This window comes from Schistocerca americana, chromosome 5 (assembly GCF_021461395.2).
Source record: "Schistocerca americana isolate TAMUIC-IGC-003095 chromosome 5, iqSchAmer2.1, whole genome shotgun sequence".
Taxonomy (NCBI): domain Eukaryota; kingdom Metazoa; phylum Arthropoda; class Insecta; order Orthoptera; family Acrididae; genus Schistocerca; species Schistocerca americana.
In genome coordinates, this window is record NC_060123.1 from 641,140,766 (window position 1) to 641,160,823 (window position 20,058).

General features: G+C 40.6%; 1 protein-coding gene across 3 annotated transcripts in view; it reads right to left on the minus strand.

The window, feature by feature from the left end:
- Positions 1 to 20,058, minus strand: part of LOC124616757 (acetylcholine receptor subunit alpha-like) — a 279,424-nt gene that overhangs the window by 59,697 nt on the left and 199,669 nt on the right. For all 3 annotated transcript variants that reach the window (XM_047145142.1, XM_047145139.1, XM_047145140.1), the window contains one exon: positions 6,345 to 6,558. In XM_047145142.1, the coding sequence (XP_047001098.1) occupies positions 6,345 to 6,558 (214 nt within the window). The remainder of the gene's footprint in view (positions 1 to 6,344; positions 6,559 to 20,058) is intronic.

Here is a 20,058-nt window from a genome sequence, read left to right on the forward strand (position 1 = left end):
TCATGAAAGTGGTGAGATTGGACTGAGTAAAGGTTGGGAATTTGTATGGGTGATGGTAACCGTGCAGTCGAGCACCCCACAATCTGAAACATCATCATCATCTTTGTTACCCAGGTTGCTTTGTACCTGTCTTAATCTTGTCTTGTACACCATCAGTCAGCTGTGTCTAGACTGACTACCACTTGGTATCATGTTATCTTCTGCAGGTGGCTCTTCCACGTTCCAGCTTTGGGTATTTCTCTCCTGGGTTCTGATGTGTGAACTGGTATGTGGCTACATGCAGATATAACATTGGTGATGAGGAGAAAGGAAGTTGTTGGTACCATAGGCACTAAATTGGTTTGCCTCCTGGAATAACAGCAGCAGCTAGTGCAACAGTAGCAGCTAAAGATAGAATTGTTACAAAAGTCACTGCAGCACCAGGCAGACAAACTTGGAGCATACAAGACCACTTTGCTTCAGGCCTCAGTGCCCCCTGCAGTCAGTAGAATGATGCTATGGAACACTGGTACACATATTTGCATCAACAGAAGCAACATTTCATGGTGTTTCAAACTGCTGATGATACATTGCAGTGATTGTTATTACTCACCAGACACCTTTTTCCTGCTCCGAAAATTAATACCTCTGTCTGACCCAACTGTGCTCTCCTTTCTTGAGTGCATGACATGGTCAAACACACATACACCCACCCATCATTTCCTTATCACAGTCTAGTCCCATGCATTTTCAGCCCTATAAATGGCAGAGCCATACGTGCTCCAACTACTGTGCAACATTCTATGTGGGCACGTCAAGTGATCAGCTGTCTACTCACATGAATGGCCACTGCCAAACTGTGGCAAATAACAACTCTCGACTGCCCAGATGCCCATCATGATGCGCACCACATCAAATGATTTCAACAGTTGGTTCACTACGGGAGCCATTTGGATACTCCCTTCCAGCATTAGTTTAGCTAAACTACATGGTTGGAATTGTCTCTCCAGAATATCCTGTGCACTTGCAATCCCCCTTGTCTAAACCTCTGCCAACCTGTTTCTCACTACCTCACCTTACCTTTTCCCTTGTCTCTTCTGTCCCTGCCACTCCGCCCCCATCCAGATCACGTACTGCCTTCTCCTAATCGGCTTCCATCATCCCCTCTGACATGGGCATATTCTCTCCCTTCTCTGCCCTGCCCCCTTATTCTCTTCCCTCCTTCTCTCCCCCTTCATCTCCACTGCCATTTCCTTTCCTCTCTTTCCTTCCAACTGCTCCCAATAATTGATTATCAATAATCATTCTCACAGTGGGTGTGTACATTTGAGTATCTGTGTGGCTGTGTTATTCGCTTACCTCTTTCTCTTCCCCTTCACCTCCACCATCATCTCTTTTCCTCTCCTTCCTTCCAACTGCTCTCAATGATCAATTACCAATAATCAATCTCACAATGGATGTGTGCATTTGGGTATCTGTGTGGTTGTGTGTGTGAATCTGAAAACTGCATATTTTTGCTAGTGAGAGCTAGTGTAAGTGCAGTATTCTGTTGAGAGCCCCTATGTGCCACACATCAGTCAGCTATAGGTGAGTGGGTGCCGTTCTTTCATTTTGATTCTGGTCTGACTTGCCAGTGATGGCGGTCATACATCAGGTATGCTTGCTTATATGAATCAATGCGTGTGTGTTTCTTTTTCTGAAGAAGATTTTGGCAAAAAATAATTTCTAATTGTCTTTTTGTTGTGCCTGTCTACAACTGAACATGTCATCTTTACAGAGAGTAGCAATTTACCTTTCCATTCTATTGTTGATGTCTCTTTCTTTTATGTATTATTCCACTTAGGAATTTTCGTTGTTGTTATACATTGCAAATTCAGCTCTCTTCCATCCCATTCCCTTTATATTTTTTACTGTCATTCTTTACTTACCTACAAATTACTTGTCCATTCTGTATTCCTTAATATGTCTATACTTTCTTTTCCTCTGTAATACCTACCTTCAAAATACACCAATCACACTCTGGAGTGTAACTTGAACCCTGCTGTTGTAATGACCCACCATGCTAATACAATGACAGGAAAAAAATTGCATTACCAATGAGTCATGCAGCTTAAACAAAAGTTGGTAGGCATGTTTCTACATCTGAAAAATAATGCCTACTTTAATTTCACATCAGTTGCATAAGAATGATACTAGAATGAGAATGCAAATCAGGTTTGCTTTAAATACACACTGTGAAGGTCATGGACATTAGTTATCTTTGAGATTGGATGTGGTGAGCTGATGTTAGTCAAGAATGCCTTTAAAGTGACAAAGATAACATTATCAGTAATTCACTGTGTTTGAACAAGGCTACAAGAGGGCTACAAGAAACTGGATGTTCTTTCTGTGATACTGCAGAAAGATTTGGCAGGAAAGTAGCCACTGTACACGACTGCTGTCAGTGGTGGTAACAAGAATGTACAGCTGCAAAAAGACCTACCTTAGGATGGTCACATGGCACTACTGAGAAGGAAGACCACTGTGTTTGGAATGTGGCTCTGGTGCATGATACTGCATTTGTATCAGCAATTTGAGTGGCAGTTGGCATCACAGTGACACAACAAACTGTTGCAAATTAATTACTTCAAGGACAGCTCTGAACCAGATGCCTTGTAGCATGCATTGCACTGCCCCAAACCACCATAATTTGTGACTTTAGTGGTGTCAAGCAAGTGCTTGTTGGAGAACAGGGTGGAGTTCTGTTGTGTTTTCTGCTGAAATCTGGTTCTGCCTCAGTGCTGGTGAAGGCTGTGTGTTGGTTAGGAGGAGGCTAGTTGAGGGCCTGCAACCAGCCTATCTGAATGTTAAACATACTGGACTTACATCTGGAGTTATGGTCTGGGATGCAATTTTGTATGACAGCAGCAGCACTTTCGTGCTGATCTCATGCACCCTGACTGCAAATTTCCATGTCAGTCTGGTGATTTGATCTGTTGTGCTGCCACTCATGAAGAGCATTCCAGGAGGCATTTTCCATTAGGATAACACTTGTCCACAACAACTATCGTAATCCAACATGCTCTACAGAGTGTCAACATGTAGCCTTTCCTACCCAGTCAGCAGATCTGTCTCCAATGGAGCACATATGGGACATCATCTCATATCACAACTCCAGCATCATCCACAAACAGCATTAACCATCCTGTATTGACCAGCCAAATGTAATAGGCATGGAACTCCATCCATAAACTGAATCTGGCATGTGTACAGCACAATGCATGCAAGTTTGCAGGCTTGAATTCAACATTCGGGTGGTTACACCTTTATTACTACAGCAGCATTTCACATTTGCAATGGCCTACTTTGCACTTATATTAACATGTGATCCTGCAATGTTAATTACTTAAAGACAGTACCCCAACAAATATATTCCTGAAATTTCATTACTCCTCGATAATTATTTTTTAGTGTTGAGATTTTTTTCCAATATTGTAATTGCCATACCACAACTCCCTGCTCTTGTGGCAATGGCCCCTTTTCAAATGTTTCAATCCACTGCTGATTTTAAAACATTCTCCGTTAGCGACTCATGTTGCCCATCACATTCATTTATTTTTTGATCACATTGTTTGGTCATGCATGTTTATTTACTGTCACACCTGAAAGTTTGCAATTGAACTTATCTATTTATAGCCACACCCCCTACTTCTTGCTTCTTTACAACATTTTCTTACCATAGTTCTAACCTCCACATAGCTGTCTAAATAGCACCTACCATTTATTCCTGTTATAGCACTCTGACAATAAATTTTCACCTTCTGATTTTCATCCTTTTTAAATCATTTTTCCATCATTCCTTTTGTCTCCCAGCCATCCAGTCAAGAATCCCTGCTCTTCCCACCTGTGTCAAATCTGAAAATTCTCTTTTGTCCTAGCAAAACTCCTACCATACATCCTATTTCTTAAATCTTGTCTTGCACGTGATATCCCACATAATGAGCTTACCCTTAAAATTGGCATCTCAGGCTGTCACCTATCCTATTGCTAGAATCTTCACCTCTTCCAATTCCATCAGTCCCTCTCCGTCACTACTCTGATTTCCATAATTATACAATCCAAGCTCAAAGCATCCTTGACAGCTTCTATTTCCTTTGCAAGATCCTTTCACTCAGACACCACAACTTCATGATGCTATCATTGCAGTAGAAACACTTGCCCTTAAACAGTTGGAACAACATTTGCAATTCCACCTGAGAAAGCTGGCCCAACTACTCCTGCCCCATCTGACACCACTGCGAATTTGAAATTCTTATGTACCAACATCTCCCAAGCACTATGTTTCCCAATGCCTTCCTGATACCAGATTCAATACCTCTTCCTTATTCCCTACCCAACCAAATCCTGATCCATAATTATTTCATTTTTGAAAGCCAAATATGTAAACAAATCCCAAGGTACTTCTATCAGTATTTGTCTGGCATCATTCAATGCCAACTTATTTATAGGGCTTCTGGAGCAATTCTTCTTATCTAGTTAACACCTAAAACCCCTTCTCTGATTCAGGTTGACTGATGACATTTTCATGATCTGGGCTCAGAGCAGGGACAACACTTGCTCTCTCATTTATAAGCTCAACACCTACTCCCAAATCCACTTCACCTGGTTCTTCTCAATTCAATGAACCTCCTTCATAATCTCAAACTCCTCACCTCATATGGCTCCATAAATACATATGTTCATATCATGCACACCAACTGCCAACAGCAACTTCAATCTGACAGATGTCACATGTTCCATTTCAAACAGTCTCTTCCATACAGCCTCGCCACCCATAGAAGCTGCACCTGCAGTGGAAAGCAGGAGCTGTTAAAATATACTGATAGCCTTACCACAGCCTTTTCTTGATAGATATTATCTATCCAGGTCATACACAAACAGATCTCCCATGACATCTCCTCCTCTGACACCATTAAACATCTAACCATCCACCAACTGCCATTCCTCTGATCACCCATTATCAAAAGCTCATACACTTCCTTCATCAGGGCTCTGACTACATCCGATCATGTCCTGAGATGATGTCATACCCATATCATCCAAAGTAGTGGTCCACTATCCATCCAACCTATGGAATATCCTTGTCCATCCCTTCTCCAATCCTGTGCCCAATCCTGCAGCTGATGTGTCATTCACTTTTGTTCGAACCAGGTGCAATACCTGTCCCATACACCCACCCCCCACCAACTACCACAGTCCAGTCACAGGCACTTCCTATTGTACAAAAGGAAAGGCCATGTGTGAAAGCAGTCATATTATATATAAGCTATACTGCAATTACAGTGCAGCATTCTGTGTGGGCGTGACAAGTAACCAACGGTTCACTCACATGTATGGCCATTGCCAAACTGTGACAAATAACAAACTTTGTTTCCAGTTGCCTGACATGTTGGACATCACAACACAAATGTCCTCAACAACTGTTTCACCCCGTGAGCTATTTAGTTATTCTGAACTATGCAGGTGGGAATTTCTCTCCAGCATATCCTGCACCCTCACACTCCTCCTGGCCTAAACCGCTGCTAACCTGTTTCCCACTGCCTCACCTTACCTTGTCCCTTGTCTCTCCTGCCTCTGCTATTCTTTTCCTGTTCAGATTGTGAACTGCCATCACTTACCAATAATTTTTGGTTTGATCGAGCTCTAATTGTAGATAATTTTTAAATGATTTATTTGGTGGAAAAATGAAACTGGCTACTGAAAAATGGAAAATTATCGGTTTTTTATAATGAGTGACGTCAATCCTCTAAAGGCTGCTGATTAGCTCATAGTATTTCAACAATTATGTGCTAATAAGACAACTTCAGTTACTGATTTATCTCAGAGAAAAATGTTTTACAGAAAACTAATAAAGCTGCTGCAATCAGCAGGTTGAATACTATGACATAAATAATAAAGTTACATAAAATATTACATCATTAAGAATTTAGCAATTTAGAGTATGCACTGCATAGCAATTTAGAGAATGTACTGCATATGTAGTACATGCACAAATAAAAGTAGATGAAAAACAAGAAAGAAATTGTAATTTAAAAGGACTAGAATAATAGCAAATGGAGTAAGTCCACTTTATTATGTTTCAAGTATATTTTATTGATATGATCACTGCAACTTTGAGAAGCCTTTTATGTCCTAAAAATATTCAAATTTGTCCATTTCAGTGGAACACAAACAACATGACTATTTTAAAAAGCCATACAAAAAAATATTCTGCAGGTCACACTCATATTTAATATACATTATTTCATAATGTATAAAAAATTACATTGATGTCAAAGCAAGGCCAAGAACTTTTCACTGTGATCTTGTAATAGCAGTTTCCTTACCCCTTTGTCATTAAAAGTTGCATTCACAAGTTTGCCTCTGTGAGACCAAGATGAAAACCACATTGTACATGTATGTACGTCATATGGCCAATTTTGTAAGTCAAGATCACAGTGTGCTATATAGTATGTGTAAGGCAAGCAAGTTATCTTCCCTGTGGAGTACAAAGTACACTCAGTGCTTGGAAATTTTGCAAGAGAGAAGTCTAGTGCACTCCTGGAACAAAAATATTGACATAACTGCATGTAATATAATCAACAAAAGTGTAAATGTAAAATCTGAAGGCATATACGGGGTGTTCAGAAAGCCTCTCCGCAGTGCCGTATGATTGTTAACCGTGCATACCGTATGATTGTTCACCTGCCTGGTTACTTCCCTTCAAGTGGACTCTCCCAACATTCCACTGTTTTGTTTATCTCAGCCACCATCAATAGTATCGTTGGTGTGTGTTGTTATGTGTTGACGTGAATGTTTAAGTTTAGTTCCTTTGTCAGTTCATTTCGTTTTTGTCAGTGTTAATATGCTAACCATTGAAGAATGTGAGTTTTTAGTCGAACAAGTGTTCAAAGCTGGCGGTAAATACAGAATTTCAGTTCATCAAACATTTAATTCAGTTTTCCCAGAGACAACAATCCCACATCGCGATACTGTGCGAGATTTGATTAACAAATTTCGAAGTACAGCTTCAGTGACAGATGCACCAAGAAGCAACCGTCCTAGCATTTTGTCTGTGGATAAACTACTCGATATTTCGAATGAAATGTCCATGAGTCCGAACAAGTCAGTAAGAAAACCCACCCAGGAAATCAATGTTAGTGTTGGAATGGCCCACACAGTTATAAGGAAAAAATTAGAACTTTTCCCATACAAAGTGACAGTTGTGCAAGAACTGAAAAATACTGATCATGGAAAGAAATTGCATTATTGCCAATGGTTCAAAAATTTCGTTCAACAAAATGGAAGGGATATTCTTAACGAAATGCTTTTCACTGATGAGGCATGGTTTCATTTATCCAGGTACATGAACTCGCAAAATTCTCGTATGTGAAGTGCTGCAAATCCATTGTGTATTCATGAGGAACCACTTCATTCTGTGAAAATAGGAGTTTGGGTTGCAATTTCTAGATGTTGGATTGTGGGTCCCATATTATTCAACAAAACAATAAATGCACAACGATACTGCAGTGAGTTTCATTTTGGTATATCCACTGCAGCATATGGCACACCCAGCTAACAATCAATCGGCACTGCACAGAGACTTTTTGAACACCCCGTAGTTGGCACTACAGTAATTGACATCACAAAAATTTCTCAATCAAGTTAGTGAAAATTCTTATTTAACTCCATAATGAACAATATAAGGCATTTAAAAAAATGTTGCAAGGAAGAATTTATCATTCTGACATAATTTAACACAGTCAGATTGTTTACAACCATTCAGAGATTTAAGTAAAATATATCTATGAAGTTTGTAATGCTCTATGATCTTCTATAATAATAATAAATCTGTAAAACTGTCATGTCTGTCTGTTTAAACAGGCTTCTCCAAAAATACCAGATGAATTTTCATGAGGTTTTCGCAGGGATCTTGAGCATAGCTTTGGACACCATACAGGCTATGGTTGATCACAGTCAGATCAGGGAAAAAAGATATTGTGATTTAAACAATAGAAAATCCAGGATGGAATAATGACAGTATTGTGATAAGGATAGATTGCTACTCACAATATAGCAGAAATGTTAACTCACAGATAAAGGGAGGGGGGGGGAGAGGGGGGAGAGAGACCATTGACAGTCTTTCTGTTGTGCCTAGCTGCAACTCAACATCTCTGCTATATGGTGCATAGCAATCTATCCTTTTCATAATATTGTCACTATAATTATTTAAAGTTTTGTTTGTGTGTTTGAACCCACTAGTCTTCAAAGCTAAAAGAACAATTTTCATGGGATTTTTGCAGGTAACTTGAGGATAGCTTTGGGCACTGTGTATGCTTTATTTCATCAATATCAGATAACAGGGAAAAATATACCATAATTGAAAGTTTTATCCATACCAATATTATAAATGCAAAAGTAACATTGTCAACATTGTCTGTTACATTTTCACAACTAATTTGCTGAACCAATTTTGATGTAATTTGGTAAGGAGATAGCTTGAAGTCCAAGGAAGAACATAGGCTAATTTACAAAGTGTGTAGTAAAAAATACTTATTCATTTGAAGAACATTACGCAAATTAGGAAAAAATATTTACTCTTTGAAATAGCTTTTTGCATATGCTGATGCATCATGAGGGCAGCTGATGCTATTGTACATACAGTAGCTTACGTACTCAACATCACTCATCATAAGAAAACTACTGAATAGTGAGTGCAGCCACGGGTAACACTTCAGATAAGATGATAAAGACCATTTGATAAGATTTTGTGTTTAGGCCAGTTAAAGACAATGGCTGGATAGACAGGAAAAACCAAACTTACAATACATCTGAAAAGGAAAGGCTACAATTAATGTGTTTTATAAGTTTTGACTTATGATAGTGAGACATCAACTCTTAATATTATCAGCATCAAAGAACTGAAGGGAATTCAGCAGATAATGGAGAAATGTATTTTGAGGAGTTCTTGAAGAGGCAGAAAATGGAAAAAAACTGATCAAGAAAGAAAGTTGGAGAACATAATTATGATTTTAATGAAAATATACCTGGAGAAGCATTCCAGGCAGCACCTCCGTAAGTTATTCAACCTCCCAAATTTCTACTGCCGCATCAGGGCACCACTTTCCAACCCCCATCATATCCACAGTGTTACTCCTCGCCCATCCCTCATTGCACCTAAGCGCTGCCTAGTTCACCTTTTCAACTTGCCACACTCCACAAAACTCCCTACCAACACTCCACAAAATCCAAAGCCAAAGCATTCCCACAACACTGTTGTTAACCTTTGCACCAAAATGCTCAGCTCCACAGAAATTTCCTATCCAAAGGCCTCGCCTTTAACCCTATACCCAAATTTAACCATGCTGGACTTGTCAAAGACCACTCTCCTTCTCCTGATCCCTGCAATGGAAGAACTTTTCTGCCAGTATCTCCAATCAAAGCCAACCTAATTCGAACATTGAACCCTGCCTCTCCCAGTTCATACCACTATCCAACCGTGATCCTACCTAACCACCCATAAGCATTTCTCACCAACCTTCCCCAGGTCCATTCCTCAACATCAGCATTTCAGCAGAAGTAACAATAGACATACACAACCTCAAGGCTAATCTTGACCTAGTCACCCTACTTGCAGACAAAGGTTCCATCACTGTTGTTATGAACTGCAGTGACTACCTGGCAGAAGACTGCACCAATTATCTGACTCCTCCACCTATAAACTGTGTCAGAGTCATTGTATCCCAGAAGTCCAACACAACCTCCAACAACGCCTGCTTAATGTCTTGGGCCCTTCCCAGAACTTCTTCCCTGAATCCAATTCCCTTCTCATCCCTATGAGGCCTTGCACACCCATCTTCTACATGGTCCCCAAAATCCACAAACCCAACAATCCTGAACGTCCCATTGTGACCAATTATTGTGCCCCCATTGAAAGAATTTTGGTCCTCATTGACCAACACTTCCAACCAATTGCTCATAATTTAGCCTCCAGTGTCAAAGATACCAACCACTTCCTTCACCGACTCTCCATCATCCCCACCCCTTTACTTCCTGAGTCCCTACTTGTCACCATTGATACCACCTCCCATACACCAACATCCCTCATGCCCATGGTCTTACTGCTATTTAACACCACCTTTCCCAATGTCCTTCAGACTCCAAACCCACTAACTCATTCCTGATACACCTTATTAACTTTATCCTAATCCGCAACTACTTCTTCTCTGAAGGGAAGATATACAAAAAAATTTGCAGCTCTGCCATGGTCAATTGCATGGCACCTACCTATGCCAACCTATTTATGGGCCATCTAGAGGAAATCTTCCTAGCCTTCCAAAACACCAAATCCTTAGCCTGGTTCAGATTCATTGATGATATCTTCATGATCTGGATTCAGGGCTGAGACACCATATCTTCATCCCTTTACTATCTCAACAGTTTCTCCCCCACTCTGCTTAATCTGGTACTCCTTAAACCAGTGTGCCACCTTCTTACACATTGAGCTCCTCCTCTCTGATGGCTCCATCCACACCTCTGTCCACATTAAGCCCATCAACCACCAACAGTACCTGCATTTCCACAGCCGTCATCCCTTTCACACCAAAAAATTCCCCCCATACAGCCTAACACCCTGGAATGGCATATCTCCAGTGACAAGAACTTAGGAAACAATTTAATAGTCTGAGTGCCAGAGTGGCAAAATTTGTCAAGAACATTGTCCTGTTGTACATCACACAGTAAACTGTCATTTTTGAGAGCAAAATGTGTGAAAATTAATGCTTCTAGGGAGAGGGTGGTTTCACTGACACCCTTTATGCCACCTGTTGAGGCCTTTCATTGTCGATTTTGAACGGTGGTGTGTCTGAAATGTTTTTCTCAGCTACTCATAAGAAACCCATGTCACTGTAATGTTAGGCAACTGACCTCCATTACAGAGGTGAAATATGAGTAAGAAGGGGTGTGATGAGCTTCCCCTTGAGAGACACATCCACAGTGGCATCAGGCAGAATTGTGGTGAAATGTCTGAAGCATCATTGAGCCCCGAGGGTAATGGCACAGGATGCCACACTTTTGCACCATTACAGAGGAAGGGTGCAGGCACCTGTGAGCCAAATTTCAAACTTCTGTGTCACAATGGGAGACAATTATTGGGGGCCTAAAAAAAGTGACCCTTTAATTGTGTAGTGCAGTGTATATTGTGTTGCTGATGTGAGGATTTCAAGTTCCTTAAAAAGATTTCTGCATGTGACTCTTGGGTGACTCCTTTCATGATTCTTGTGGCTCTTTTGTGTGGATATAGCAATTTTTTTTAGCTAGTGACTGATTTCCTCCAAATATAATTCCATATTCCATAATGGCATGAAAATAACCATAATAAGCAGATTTAATAGTATCCATATTTCTGTAAGGGCAAACATGCATAAGGCATAAGTTTCAAAACACACTCTTTTGCACAGACCCAGGATGGGGTTTAAGGGCACTAGCTTCCTGTCAATACGTGAGCCCTGTTATTTTGAAATATCCACCCTATAAAGCTGGTCACATAGTTTTTCTCCTATTTCTTCATCTTTAGAAGTTGTGCAAAATTGAATAAAATTTGTTTTACTGTAATTGATAGAAGGATCATTTATATCAAACCTGTTCAGCTCCCTTTTTGTTCTACAAAAAATTTTGATGCACTTAGTAACCCAATAATCTGATTTAAGCAGATTTTCTCTTACTAACTTTTTAGGAAATGTTTCTTCAAATAGACTTGTAACCTCACTCATAAATTTGTTAAATTTGGAGAAGAAGACTAGTCCACAAGCTGTGCTTGATGAAAAAAAGTTCTCCATGGTGTGTCTGTTGATAATCCTCATATTTTTCCAAATTAAATGTACTTTTCTCTGTATATTTTCTTGGCACGTGGTGAGAAATTATCCATAATGATCAGAGAGGCCGTTTATAATATTTTGACTGTTAAATTATTACATGTATCCTTGTTAATAAATACATTATCTGTTAAGGTACTAGAACTGGCTGTCACTCTAGTTGGGTAATCTACCACTGATACTAAGTTGTAAGAGCACATCTGCTGTTCAGGGTATATTCTGATTCTATTTTCTGTTAAAGAGTTCACATTAAAGTAACCCATTACTGTGAATGATTTTGGTTTTCTGGATGGGTGGGACAAGAGTAATTCAGTGTGCCTCAGAAAACCATTCAGATTTCTGACAAATGGCCTATAAATTAACAGCACAGTGACTGTTGCACTATATGCTGTTATCTTGATGCTGCTCACCTCAAAGTGCTGTTCAGCACAGTATTGTCTTAAATCTAGAGATTTATATAGGATGGCGCCAAGATGGTTGACACATTTCAGATGTACATAGATTGTGAAATGGAAACAGGACAGAAAAAGAGAAATAGTCTATAAAACTCTGAAATATGCCATTTATTATCCAAAGGTTAGAAGCTTTTTCTTCAAAATTATGTGGTGGTGGTGGTGGTTAGTGTTTAACGTCCCGTCGACAACGAGGTCATTAGAGACGGAGCGCAAGCTCGGGTTATGGAAGGATTGGGAAGGAAATCGGCCGTGCCCTTTCAAAGGAACCATCCCGGCATTTGCCTGAAACGATTTAGGGAAATCACGGAAAACCTAAATCAGGATGGCCGGAGACGGGATTGAACCGTCGTCCTCCCGAATGCGAGTCCAGTGTGCTAACCACTGCGCCACCTCGCTCGGTCAAAATTATGTCAGAAAGACAGCATCTACTTAAATTAATGCACTGTTCTAAGTGCTACTGCAAGTTTCCATACACATGCCTCCATAGATCACCACCAGTAGTCTCAAGTTCATCAACAATGGCTCATTTGAGTTCTTGAATCTTCACTTCACATCTCCAGAACACATGGTATTTCAAGAATCCTCATACCAAAAATTTTGGACAGTAAAATTAGGTGACCAAAGAGGTAAGTGATGTCTCCAAAACGAGAGAGACAGCACTTCTGAACATTCCACAAACAATAGCCATGCTGTTTCATGCAATGCAAGCTGTTGCACCATCTTGCTCAAAGTAAAGAACCTTCAGGTCAATGCCAAGCTGTCAAAAGCATAGTTGAACTAAGTTTTTCAACATAGTGACGTAATTTTCTGAATTAATAATCACTGTTTCTCAGTCTTCATCCTAAAAAAGAGAGAGAGAGGGAGAAATATATGGGCTTGCTGCCCTGAAACAACAAATCCACGCCAAACTCTTGTTACGGCAGAGTGCAATGGTTTTCCATGGAGCTTTTTAGGATTCACTGGTAACCAGTATTGCAGCTTCTGTTTGTTAATGAAGCCCAAAAGATGGACATGGGCTTTGTCAGACAGGAACAAATTATTCAAGAAATCAGGTTTTTACTTATTAAATTGTTGGGGGTAGTGGGTTAGTGCATAATGTAACTCATGCTTCCTTGTTTCTGGGGTTATGTTTCTCAGCAATCTGAAATTTGTACAGATGAAATTTGGTCTCCGTAAGTATTCATCAAAAACTTCTGCAGCTCTTCCTTAAAATACGAGACTGCCAGTGTGCCAAGCATTGAGAACTATGTTTAAAAACTTCCTCCACACTCTGCAAATTTTGGGGGACCATACTTCACATTGAACACACTATCATTGTCTTCAAACTTCTCCACCCAAGTCTGTACAGTATTCTGATGATACAGACCAACATTAAAGTATCATCAAAAAGAATGTTGTATTTTAGTCACAGGGTTAGGTTTGCAATAATGTCAAACTGAGGTAACACAATGATATAAGCACCAACACACTATTACTACTTGCAGATGAAATGGCATTCTCTCCTTTACTCTTCACATCTCTACAGTCAGTACAAGCTACTGCATATGTGTGATGTTCAAGGCCAAACTTTGTCAGTCGGCTCCATACCACCCTATATAATACACCATTTTTACCAAATACTGCAACTCCACCTTCTTCCATACTAATTCTGAATTTCATTTGTCATGTGATGTTCAGAGAAACATAGTATATCAGGTTCATTTCATATCCTTCATCTTTTAGATGTATTACCAGTTGGTCTATTTTATTCTTCAGATTTCTTAGACTTTGAATATAGATGAAGTTTTAGTCTCATTTGCCTTTCCTTTTGTATTATATTTGGAGCAATTGCTTAGAAACATGGTTCCAGCTACATGTATTGATTCTGAACATCTCAAAAATCATATGGTAGAGTGAAACTTATGAAATTTATAGGTTTAAGCTAAATGAAAATATTAACTGGAATGCACATACTGAGTATTTAAGAAGTGCAATATACAGTTTTCCATTTGCAGTTAAAATATTATCAACTGTCAATGATATGAACACTCACGAAATAGCATACTACTTATTTATTTATTTTTTTCTGCAGTTATTTCACCTGGCAAGCATACTATAAGGTAAGGCTTCCACAGCCAGTGCCAAGATGATTGAAATTATTATGAGTGTAGTACCACATCACTGTATTACATATAAAATATTACAAAATTTAAACTATAAAACCAACATTTTGACTCTAAGTGAGTGACATAGGTGTGACCACGAGCTCTCATTACAATGGCTTTCCAAAGGGCAAGACAGATTTTACTGGAGGAAAGATGCCCCTATTTATTGGAAAATATCAATATCATTACATCATATGTAAGCAGGTCAGCACATAGGGGAGACAAGGAGGCCAGTTAGTACACACATGGCAGAACATGAACGTTATTTGCGATTAGAACTACACATTAAATTGGCAATAGAGAAACACCACCGTAACTGTGGACAACCAATGGCATTATGGGAAGTGCATGTACTGGTAAAACAGTTGTGGTGATGTGAATGCAAAATATAGGAGGGGACTGAAATTACTAAGCAACCTGACAACATTAATAGAGAGGACAGTTACAAACTTCTGGTGACTCAGTTGCCAACAATCCAGGCCCAACAGGCCATGAACAGGTGCATAGCAGATGCCACACAGGGCAATGGACGTGACACTCTTAACAAATAGCTATGTAGCTACTGTCAGTGTATTACCATGTACACCAGGAAGAACACATGCACATCAGCAGCCAAGTGCTGCTTTGCAGACAGGCACCAATGATCAACAAGCCAAACAGTTCATGAATAGCCTCATTCCTACCCTCTCCCTCTCGCAATGACTACCCTATTATAATCTAGGGCCAATAAAGTTCCAGAAATGTGACATATTGATACCAATAGTTTGTACTTAATAGTGGTGCCTTTCCTCCAGTAAACCTACTCTTACTCAGAGGAAAGTCACTATAATGTGGCTAAAATGTTGGTTTCATAATTTATATTTTAAAATATTTTATACAATGAAGTGATACAACAGTGAGGAGAATTTTAATTATACTACAGCTATTTGTAATCGTTAATAAAGTATGCTATTATTTTCTGGGGAAGCCTGAGTAAGTGTTTTGTGTAGTGAAGCTTCAGAAAAAATATCATGAGTAAATTGAGAGCTGTCATATCAAAGAAGGCCTTTATTCGGGATTGAAGAGGTACTGGTAGGACGTGATAGCTATAAGGAGAACTAGACTCAAATATGAAAATTATATTGCTTGTTAACACAGAATTGTAATTAAAATGCTCTTCAGCCCAGGGAATCATGTAATCCATTATTAAAAAGTCTACAACATTTATCAGTCCCCTAACTATACATCTACAAGGTCATCTGTTTATACAACAAATCAAAATTATTCTTAGAAACTCATTTTGATCATTCATATAAAGAAATAAACATAATTGCACGTTCTTGCTTACTAATTAATGCTATATGCTTTGACTGCCAAACAAACAAACAAACAAACAAAAAATCTGAACATGAACATAGATTCACTGGGATGAGTAAAAGAAAGGGCTACATGACACTCTGTTACAGAACTGTTATGACTCAGTGAAAAGGCTCATGAAGGATGAAATGATATTTGAGCTGGGTGTCATTTATCATTAGCCATATTATGTAATTTTGCAGCAAAAAATTATTAATCTTAACATAAAACTGATCCATCTCATTGTTTGCAATTTTATATCAGTGGACTATATCGCTCATTTCTGATATGCCTTCTGCACACTAATCACACAATTAGCTAGTGTACATAACAGGACAGATAGTTCACGGTAAGTATTTTAAGTCAAGTGCAGGGATTAGAGATGTTACTTTAGATAATGGAGTTTCTTGTCAACAGTTTGGGCTTCAACCTAAATTATACAGTTGAAGATGAGATGCAAGCTGCTGTTTTAGTCAATGTTAGGTTCAAATGTGTGTGAATTCCTAAGGGACCAAACTACTGAGGTCATCGGTCCCTAGACTTACACATTACTTAAACTAACTTAATCTAACTTACGCTAAGAACAAAACACACAACCATGCCCATGGAAGGACTTGAACCTCCGGGGGAAGGGGCTGCACGATTCATGACATGGGGACATGAGGCCTCTAACTACGCGACCATGCTGTGCGGCTCAATGTTAGGAACGGGGGAGGGGGCAGTGAACTAAGACACTGCCAACATAAAAATGTCAGACTTTGTCCGTGAATCAAATCAGGTCATGAATAGAGGGCTAACCGAGGTACAGTGGACATAGTTGAAGTAGCTGTGTGCCAGAATAAATGAAACAAAAATGCAGAACCAAAGACTGATAGCAGTATTGGTAAACAGGTGATCTGATGGTGTATTACAAATACTTAATGCTCGACACTGCAATGAACCTTGTCAATACTGCACTGGTATTTATCTGGTGCAGCGAGCTCGTGGTCACACCTATGTCACTCACTTAGAGCGTTTTATGCAGGCTGACCTGGTGGTAGTTTTATTGGATAGTAATAATGTCTCTGGCATGGTGTCAAAGTCAGTATGTATGATAGGCAGAATTATTGTTAAATTCCTCCCCTCTTCCCCCTTGAAGCAGCACTTTGACCTGGAAATGGCCTAGAGGATGGTAGGATCCATAGACTGCAGGGCAAAGTGGCACTGTGATGTCTACCAATGTGTCATACCACATGTTGACATCAGGTTTGGTCAGTTGTGGCAAGTTTGGAAGTGAAAACATGTCTGCAGGAGGGAAGAGAGTAGTTTTGGCACAAATTGTAGGGCTTGCTAAGATGACAGACATCAGAACCGTATATGAAGAATTTTACACTGCATCTACTACCTGCAACTACATTGATTCCTTGAATGGCACAGCAAAATCCAATGACACTCTGGGTTTAGCCAATGGGAAAAATTTGGACCTGAAATGGCTGGTTATGGATGTGTGCATGCCAGACCAAATGGTGTGTTCAATGGTGGCTGCCATGCTTGCGCCTCCTTACAGGTCACCCCACATGTGAGGTGAGAAGCATTTGCAGGATATGGAGACCGAATGTGAGTGATACAAGAAGTTAATATTATTCCCCCTCAGCTGTATGTGGTAGCACACTGTCTGTGGTATTCTGATGGTGGTGTATTGGAGAGAATATCATATACACTCCTGGAAATTGAAATAAGAACACCGTGAATTCATTGTCCCAGGAAGGGGAAACTTTATTGACACATTCCTGGGGTCAGATACATCACATGATCACACTGACAGAACCACAGGCACATAGACACAGGCAACAGAGCATGCACAATGTCGGCACTAGTACAGTGTATATCCACCTTTCGCAGCAATGCAGGCTGCTATTCTCCCATGGAGACGATCGTAGAGATGCTGGATGTAGTCCTGTGGAACGGCTTGCCATGCCATTTCCACCTGGCGCCTCAGTTGGACCAGCGTTCGTGCTGGACGTGCAGACCGCGTGGGACGACGCTTCATCCAGTCCCAAACATGCTCAATGGGGGACAGATCCGGAGATCTTGCTGGCCAGGGTAGTTGACTTACACCTTCTAGAGCACGTTGGGTGGCACAGGATACATGCGGACGTGCATTGTCCTGTTGGAACAGCAAGTTCCCTTGCCGGTCTAGGAATGGTAGAACGATGGGTTCGATGACGGTTTGGATGTACCGTGCACTATTCAGTGTCCCCTCGACGATCACCAGTGGTGTACGGCCAGTGTAGGAGATCGCTCCCCACATCATGATGCCGGGTGTTGGCCCTGTGTGCCTCGGTCGTATGCAGTCCTGATTGTGGCGCTCACCTGCACGGCGCCAAACACGCATACGACCATCATTGGCACCAAGGCAGAAGCGACTCTCATCGCTGAAGACTACACGCCTCCATTCGTCCCTCCATTCACGCCTGTCGCGACACCACTGGAGGCGGGCTGCACGATGTTGGGGGCGTGAGCGGAAGACGGCCTAACGGTGTGCGGGACCGTAGCCCAGCTTCATGGAGATGGTTGCGAATGGTCCTCGCCGATACCTCAGGAGCAACAGTGTCCCTAATTTGCTGGGAAGTGGCGGTGCGGTCCCCTACGGCACTGCGTAGGATCCTACGGTCTTGGCGTGCATCCGTGCATCGCTGCAGTGCGGCCCAGGTCGACGGGCACGTGCACCTTCCGCCGACCACTGGCAACAACATCGATGTACTTTGGAGACCTCACGCCCCACGTGTTGAGCAATTCGGCGGTACGTCCACCCGGCCTCCCACATGCCCACTATACACCCTCGCTCAAAGTTCGTCAACTGCACATACGGTTCACGTCCACGCTGTTGCGGCATGCTACCAGTGTTAAAGACTGCGATGGAGCTCCGTATGCCACGGCAAACTGGCTGACACTGACGGTGGCGGTGCACAAATGCTGCGCAGCTAGCGCCATTCGACGGCCAACACCGCGGTTCCTGGTGTGTCCACTGTGCCGTGCGTGTGATCATTGCTTGTACAGCCCTCTCGCAGTGTCCGGAGCAAGTATGGTGGGTCTGACACATCGGTGTCAATGTGTTCTTTTTTCCATTTCCAGGAGTGTATATCAGATCCATCCTTTTGGCAAAGGTTCCAATCACCTTTTCATTTCTTTTTTTTTTCTTTTTTATTTATTTAATTTATTTTTTTTGGAAAAAAGACATTTTGCATAAGGGCTGCAGCAATAGCCCCTTGTAATATTTGCACTCTGCATGTTACTCAGTTCAACGAAGCATTATTTCATGACCGCCTGGAGCATTTGGTGATTTTGGCAAGGAGCAATGCCAAATATAGGAGTGCTTTCACAGCCGGAGTATGTTTTAACAAAACTGCATAGCTAGCTCATCTTGGTAAACTGCCTCATTTTAATTTATGGAGCAAGTTATCATCACAGCGTCTGAAGCATTTGAAAACTGTTGCTACCTACACTTTAGCCCCTTATACCAGTAACTAAAATGGGAATAGAGTTCCTTGGTGCATCAGTTTGGTATTTTGATGCTCATTCAGAATCGTGCCATATCTCTAATGACTGGTCAGTATGAGTAGTGCTCAATAGAACAAAATATTTGCAATTGTTCAAGAAATAAATTGTCTCTGGAAACTTAAGTATTTTTGCTGTTAGTGTAGATCAAATTTTGCAACATCATAGGAAATGTTCAAAAGTTCTGCTACTGTCTAAAAATTTACTGGTGTCGCACTGAATTATTTGGATGAATTTGTTTGATATTTACTTACAAGGACAATAAAATATTCATAAAATTTAGAGTGCAGATCTAACATTGAAATTAAATGTTTCAACTCTAGGAAGGTCATTCCACATGAAAGACACAGCTGTTCTTATCTTTCACATTATTAGCAATATGCCAAAAATAGACTAATGAAACTTCCTGGCAGATTAAAACTGTGTGCTGGACTGGGATTCAAACATGAAACATTTGCCTTTTGTGGGCAAGTAATCTACCAGGTACTACTCACGACCTGCCCTCACAGCTTTACTACTACCAGTACCTAATCCTTTATCTTCCCAGGTTCATGTTCAAGTCTTACACACAGTTTTAATCTGACAGGAAGTTTCAAATTTATTCTGGAACAGAGTAATAAGGCACTGCTCATTCCTTCAATAGCACAGTCATAATGCTTGTCTTCTGATGCGAAGGCAGTGCCAGTTAACATACTTCACTACTTTTTAAGTCAATCT